The 7652-nt window shown below is 42.0% G+C and overlaps 1 protein-coding gene across 1 annotated transcript; it reads right to left on the reverse strand.

Annotated features, from left to right (window-relative positions):
* Positions 1-1395: 1395 nt before the first annotated feature.
* pfn1 (profilin 1) lies at positions 1396-5705 on the reverse strand. Its single transcript, XM_085387057.1, has 4 exons — positions 5553-5705; positions 5296-5434; positions 1934-2126; positions 1396-1837 (listed from the first exon to the last, which is right to left on the reverse strand). Exons 2-4 carry the CDS (start codon positions 5431-5433, stop codon positions 1740-1742), a joined length of 429 nt encoding a protein of 142 aa, XP_085243183.1. The 5' UTR covers position 5434; positions 5553-5705; the 3' UTR covers positions 1396-1739.
* Positions 5706-7652: the final 1947 nt, after the last annotated feature.

Genomic DNA, 7652 nt, shown 5'->3' on the forward strand with positions numbered 1-7652 from the left:
TGTGTTTTCAAACATTTTATAAGCTAAGGTATGTTTTCCCGTTTCTTCAATTAGATGATATTCTCAGCTGCCTTAAAATAAAAATTTATTTGAAAGAGTGCATCATACAAAGCTCTAAAGTTAGCCACACCTCTTCACTGAGGTAAGACTTTTATTCCTCTTCTGCTTAGTTTTCCTCTACATTACTTTTAAGCTGTCTGTGCTGATATGCTAACAAGGTTTCTGGGAGAACTATAAGGATCTTTATGCATATGGGATCATATTTAAAGGGTGAGTTCAAGAAGAAAAAGTCATTTGTGGGCGGCTATGCTTGGTATATTTTTACTATGTTACTTTTAAATCAAAATAAGAGCACATTTTTACATTATAGGGATATTTCAGAGAGTCCTCATGCCTTTGAAAGACTAAAGAGCCATGATAACCCTCTAGGTTAACATGTGCCCACACATGTGTAGGATGACACATGTCTGGGCTTGTACAGTTTTCATTGTGAGAGCCATTTTTAGCTTGACTCCAAAATAATGCGAATGTTTCTACATTATGAGAATCTTTTTCAGTCATTGTCATGTTCACACCCACAGTTAACCCAACACACGTGTTTTTGGACTGTGGGTGAAGCTGTAGTTCCCCTAGAGAACCCAAACAAGCACAGGGAAAACAAACAAATTCAGTCTGGCCTGGTTTTGAGGTGGAGGGCATTTTTTCATCCTTTTTTATAAAGCCACAAAAGCCTTTTCTGCTTCATAGTAGAGTGTGAAGGGAAGGGAGGCGGGAGGTGTGAGGGCTCATATCTGGTTTTGGAGTCAATTAGTTTTGGACTTGACAAGCCAGTATGTTAATGTGTACAAAAAGCAATTTGGATGTGTGCACACATACCTGTGCAGGTTTTAAACCAGAATAATGAAGACATTCAGCATGTGATGATATTTATGTATGAAGAGGAAGTTTTGTATTTTATGGAAAAGTTGGCCTTTTCTCCTTCAGAGCACTCTTTGAACACACAAACATGGCTTTGAGGTTCAGGTTTAGATCAGGAGACTTGATAAGGCAGTGAGTCAATATGGGCCCAACTTATACAGAAAGACAAGTGCGTGTATTGTTTAAACACTATATAAGCTCTAACAAGGAGTTGTACGTAATACTAATACTACAACTTGTTGTGGCATATTTAATCAAATATTAGGTGTGATGCGCGTATATGAGTGCACTAGGCTGTCTTATTTTTTAGCTGTGTGTCGCACAGTAAATCAGCCCCTGAAGAAGAGGTGTTTGTAGAAAACATTTGAAGCACACACACACACACACACACACACACACACACACACACACACACACACACACACACACACACACACACACACACACACACACACATATAAAGACACCCTCACAATGTAAGTATAACCATGTTTGTTTTTATTTCATTCAAGTGTGCAATCAGTTTTCACAGAGCTCTGATTGGACGCTGGTCAATCGCCACTGTAGAAAAATAATGGTAACACTATGTTCCTGCGTTAAACATGAGGTGTACTCTCAGGTTAAAAGCTACCACACGGTAACTTAGACCAGAGAAAACACTGATTCATCTCTACAGCAGGAAACACACCTGAAGATTGAAAATGACTTAAAAAAAAAACAAAAAACTAAAGAAGCTCAGATGTAGAAACACAGGGAGGAGGGTAGGGGAAGGGAGGCGGGAGGTGGCATCCATCTCATGTGGTGAAGGTGACTGTCTTGTCCTAATAACCAGCCTTCCTCAGGTACTCAACGATTTTGAACACCTTGCTGGATAGCTGACCACCAGAGGCGTCTTTCGTGCCCTTGGCTATGACTATCGCTGTAGAGACAGACAGAAAGCAGGAGCGTGTCAGCCTCAGAGATTTGGAGTGAATTCAAAGGATAAAAATGTGCTGAGTCAACGGGAACATCTTACCTGTTTTTGCCTTTCCGACACATACGCTGAATGTGTTTCCTTCGGCGTCTGCTGAGGTCTTCAGGTCCAGCGCAAAGACTGGGTCAACGTCCATCTGGTCTCGGATCAGCCGGCACCTTACTCCACCGATGTGAACGCCATTCTGAGCGAAGCTCGACCGGTCGTTAGCACCCAGCTTCTTGATCTCATCGACCTAAAAAAGGGAAACAGAGCGAGAGATAGAGATTACCATACCATCTTCATCCGCTTTATCTGAGGCTGGGTCGCGGGGGCAGCAGCCTAAGCAAAGAGGCCCAGACCTCCCTCTCCCCAGCCACCTCCTCCAGCTTATCCGGGGGAACACCAAGGCGTTCCCAGGCCAGCCGAGAGATATAATCTCTCCAGCGTGTCCTGGGTCTGCCCCGGGGCCTCCTCCTGGTGGGACATGCCTGGAACACCTCACCCAGGAGGCGCCCAGGGGGCATCCTTGTCAGATGCCCGAACCACCTCAGCTGGCTCCTTTCGATGTGGAGCAGCAGCTGCTCTACTCTGAGCCCCTCCCGGATGGCCGAACTTCTCACCCTATCTCTAAGGGAGAGGCCAGATAGAGATTAGTGGATCTATTTAACTGAGTCCTCCAAATTCCCAGCCACCTTGAAGTACCCACCATGACCAGCATGGGCTCTTCTCCTTTTACAGCCTGAGTTTATTTAAATCTCACAATAAAAAAGCAGCCGCTGTGTGCGGAGGATCATAAACAAGCGTCGGAATAGGAAGCTAAAGTCATTGAAACATGATTTAATGTGGTGTGACCATTGTGAGCATGCAGAGTAGGAAGTGAGAGAGAGAAAAACGACATTCTTGCTCATTGGTTTGTGTGTTTCCAGCTGGAATCGGAACAAATAATAACTTTGTTGCGCCGCCTGTTGATACTGGTTTTACTGGTTTGTCTGAGCTTTGTTAGTGTGTCACACTGACACAGCTGACTCACTGGCCTAGTTCAGACACCATCCACTAATCAGAGTGTTTTTACCAGCTCTGAGGTCACAGAAATGTTTTCATTTAATGCATTTATCACAATTAAAGTCATTTTTTCATGATTATGCATCTGTGAGATATATATATATATATATATATATATATATATATATTCTTTTAACTTGAAAATTAAAAATGATCTAATGTGGTTTTAGGACTGCATCACATTTATAGGTTCAGGTATTGATTTATCTATTAAATAATCCTGTGTTTCAGTTACCTATTAACTGCATCATTAATACTGCTAATTAGATTATTTTAAATCAGAAAAATAAAAAAATACAGTATAATCAATAATTCTAATAAAAAGAAAAGCTTTACTTTACGTTTTTATATTAAAAATAAAAGATTATTATCATAGTATATAATAATATACACTGTTATGGGACTGCATTGGATTTCTGTTTTTTTTTTTTCTGGATTTCAGTCTGGTTTTATTATTGAAATGAAATTATTAATCAAATGTATTTGTTGAAAGTTGAGATGCGGTTGAAGAAGTTGAAGTGTTGACTTGCAGAAATAAAACGTGATCGCTGCTGTCAAAGAAACTGTCGCTGCACTTTGCTCTGAAGCAGCAGAGCTGAATCACATGAACTGTGATGACAGCTAGTTTCACATCTGTCATGTACGTGGACAGATTTGACCTTTTGAAGTGTTTCTTCTCAGAAGGAAAAGTTTTCACTGCACTTCATTTCTCAGAAAACATGTTTTATGAGTGAGGCTCAGAGAGGAAGGAGGCCTCGAGTGCCTTCAAACTCACCAGGAAGTACATGCATTGTAGCTTTAAACGCAGTCTGCGTTAGATCTCCATTTACACATATGAACCTGACATGCTTAGATTTAGCATGACTTCCTCTTTCTGAGGCCTTCTTTAATTAACAAACCTGCACAGCGTCTGATTCAAAGCTGATCACCGCCAACTGTTTTTGATTTAAACTCAGATGTGCTCGGGCTTCAGCCTCACGTGTAACTGAATTCACACTTCCTGCTTTCTGTCAGCTTTGCTCCGCAGGTTTCTGAGCTCACACGTGAGATTTAACCATCGCTCTGTTTTTGTGGAGACTTTTCTGAGAAGTGAAGGGAGCTGCAGGAAGATCGAGGAGGAAAGAATGTGAGGACGACAAGTCAAGACATGAACACACACACACCAAAATGCACACGCTGCTGCCTGCACAGGCAAAACCACTTCCCAAAAAACATCAGCCAATCAGAGAGGAGCCCACTAGTGAGTGTAACAAACCCACGCAAATGCACACAGAGTGTTTTTAAAAGCAGGAACGAACTTCTTTAATTTTATAATTTAAAGTTTACAAACTGTAAAAAAGACAAATCCTGCAGACGTGTGTGTCCATGTGTGTGTGTTTGAGACATTGTGCAACACTCCACTCCGTACCTCAGTGTGTGTGTGTGTGTGTGTGTCTCAGAAACAAGAAGTGATCGTCTCGTCTTCCTGTATTCGCTGTTTTTCGGCATTGTCTCCTTATAAGGTAGTTAAAGCAAACGCACAGCACAAACACCCAGAAACTACCGGAAGCTCACAACCGTTACGTAGCCTGCTCTGAGACATTAGCATTCATCTTTTTCCATTTCCATTTTCCAAAATGTGTAGAAAAACGAGCACCTCAGGTGAAACGTTTTTTGTCACACTGAAAGATTATTTTATGGAAATTAAATAAAACCTAAAAACCTTTAATAGCACGTGTTTTATTTCCAGTTATAATTACCACCATTTCCAGAAAACTACATGTACTGTAGCATGTTTGTGCTTTCTGGCAAAAGTTAAAACGAGGGAGTTTAAACACATCTCCTGAACTCCTGAAAAGTTGTTTCTACACCTGAACTAAGATCAAAACTAAAAAAAAAAAACATAAAAAAACATTTCTCTTTGTACTTTTAAAAATTAAAAGCTAAGGGAAGAAGCCAATGAGCTGAGAATTGTCATCTTGTTGCTCAGTGACTTTCCCCTTTGAAGCCAAGCTTTAAATTTCTGACTTTTTTTAAAAAACCTGTATGGCACACGTGTTTTCCTGCAGCACCTGAACACAGCACTGAGAGCGGGAAGTGAGCTAGACAGGCAACAAACTGAACACACCCAAAGCTCAAGAAGAAGACACGGACATGCAAAATAAGAAGCTGTTTCCAAGAAATTTTCTCATAGCAACAGAAAATGAGCCAAAGGAGTGGCAGTTTGTGCAGGTTGATGTCACCAGTCTGAGCAAGTTTTTGAGTGTGAGGTTGTTTGAAAACTCTTGGCAGAAGCTTTAAAGGAGGAAGTGGACTTTTTTTTTACATATATTTAGCAGTTTGTAGAGGCAGGAAGAGGAACAGTGTGGGTTTGTGTGTACCGTGACTTGGATGCCGGGTGAGCTGGCCCAAACGCTCTCCTGCCCAGCTGTGATTCCACAGATGGCTGCCTCTGACACCGGGCACGTCCCGCTCTGGTCGGGCGTCTTCAAGTTATCAATATAACCTTGCCACGACATCCTGATCAATAACACACACACTGATCAATAACCTCGATTCACAAGCACCAAATCAATATTACCTTTAGCTATGTGTGAAAGAGAGAGAGAGAGAGAGGTGGGACAGCTCGCTAGCTTACCTGTGCAGGTAGAGTCTTGGGTGTGAGGAAGAGGGGAGAGAGCAGTCGAATGCAGAAAGAAGGAAGAAGAGTTGTCTTTTATACACCCAACCACTCCCAGCCTGCTGGCAGCTTCCTCTCTCACTGTCACTGTTGAGTGAGAGAGTCGCCCGACCCCTCCCCCTCTCTGTCACTCTCTCTCACTCACCTGGGAAGTAAAAAAAAAAACAAGGAAGTGATTTGATCAGCACACAAACATCCACTCATTTAAACCTCTAAAACATCAGTCCTGTAACCCGCTGAGCTGTAATCGGTCAGTCGGCGTCTCTGTGGAGAGACCTGCATTATTAAATTGAACTGTTAACCAAGCATTAACCTCCAGTGCTGAAAAAAGGCACGTGCAGTTCCTCTAACATCCACTTGAAGCAGTGAGTCAGTCAGCATAGACTCACGTTATACTGTCCAACTTTACTGCAGATATAAACCCATTTACAGCCTGATTTGATGTAGTTTTCTGACAGGTTGTGGAGTTCCACACGGCTCTATTATCGGTCCTCTGCTTTTTATTCAACTTTGTATTATAGTCTTGTTTTTAAAAGCACATATTAGGGAGGTTAATATTTAACATATTGAAATTGTATTAATACTTAAAGTTACATTAGGGTGTTGCCTCTTTGATGGACAGGTGGGCATAGATGCTAGATTGTAACTCCATCTCAGCTAACTGGACTCCCTGAACTGGACCTCTGGACTGTGTATATGCTGTTGGAGCTGTTTTAACATTTTTTATGCAATTATCAAAACAATAATATGGCTGCTGTGTCAATAATTGTACTGAGAGTCCATGAAGCTCCAGTTTTGGTAACATAAACGCTACTGAGCACTAATTAACAGCTGTCATCGTGTGACATGATTGTGTGTGTGCTCCCATACAGTCTGTGGATGTAGCTTTTTAACCAAGCTTGTTAGCATTAGCTAATAGCTGAGTGCACCACTCACCTCTTTTCTAAATTTGGTCACTTCTGGCTCAAAAAATCCCCAACTACCTACAATATAGCAGCAGTTTTGATCAGTGGGATTGAACACAGTGAATTGCGCTTTAACTTGAAATGAGAATTACAATATTTGACAGTGACTGTTGTGTTTTACTCGCTGTAATTTGTGAACTTTTAGTTCTTGTTCTCTGATCAGACATAATATTAAATACTTATAAGAGTGAACAAATCTCAAAATACACGCCATAAACATGCTTGTTTCAGCTGTAAAATTGGACATCTTAACATGGGAGTCTGTGTGGTCGATATCTTCGAGTGGACATCTGAGGCACTGCAGGATTTTCTGCTAACCTCAGGTCTGGGACTGGGGTTAATGGTCAGATTGCACTGTTAGTAACTAACCTAGTTATCCTTAATCTCTTAGTGAGTTCGTGCAGCGGAAGGTTTGTGAGGTGTGAGCAGCTCAGTTAAAACCGTCAGCGAGCAAGAAGCTGCTGAGAAACTTGTCGTCCCACACAAACCACTTCCTCCTGACGCGTTTCACTTCACATCCACTCCCATGGCTGAGATGTAGCTCACATTCAGAGACATTAAAACACGCGACCGTTGTATTAAAGTAAACCTATATTGATCCCCAACTGTTAACCTTAGACATCAGCAGCCTCACCCACAGTTGCAGTGCATTGTGGGAGCTGCAGTTCAGCAGAGGTGACCTAGAAGGCAGATTCAGTGAAAGCCATGGCGTCTCTATCTGCTCCCACATGCTGCATACCTCAGGTTAACACACACACAGACCACACACACATACCTGAGCTAGTTCAGGCCTGTGTGTGTCAGCGGCGTGTTTAAACACGACGGTCATGCTATCACTATCTAGTACTCCCACCCAGTCACAGTGTGTACTTTTACGACAAACCAACATGAATGAAGTGGTTTTCATGAAATCAGTAACACGAACTGGAGGAGTAACTTCAGGGTTTTGCATCTCTTGGAGGACCGGCTCCTCAGCAGCATGCAAAGAAAGGGAAACAAGTCTAACGGGTACAGGGTCTCTACCTCTGACTCCAGGCAAAAGGGTTTGTGAAGAATGAAAAACATGTTGAAGCATCAGTCAGGTCCAAAGGGA

This window comes from Rhamphochromis longiceps, linkage group LG3 (genome assembly GCF_057381845.1).
Source record: "Rhamphochromis longiceps isolate RC_006_pf linkage group LG3, R_longiceps_female_GT1.1, whole genome shotgun sequence".
NCBI classification, from domain to species: Eukaryota; Metazoa; Chordata; class Actinopteri; order Cichliformes; family Cichlidae; genus Rhamphochromis; species Rhamphochromis longiceps.

Excerpts from the sequence above, each read along its gene's own strand:
- pfn1 (XM_085387057.1), bottom strand. The coding sequence starts at position 5,433 with ATGTCGTGGCAAGGTTATATTGATAACTTGAAGACGCCCGACCAGAGC. Across the intron at positions 2,127-5,295 it reads CACCCGGCATCCAAGTCACG|GTCGATGAGATCAAGAAGCT; the intron begins GTACACACAAAC and ends TCCCTTTTTTAG. Across the intron at positions 1,838-1,933 it reads TGTCGGAAAGGCAAAAACAG|CGATAGTCATAGCCAAGGGC; the intron begins GTAAGATGTTCC and ends CTGTCTCTACAG.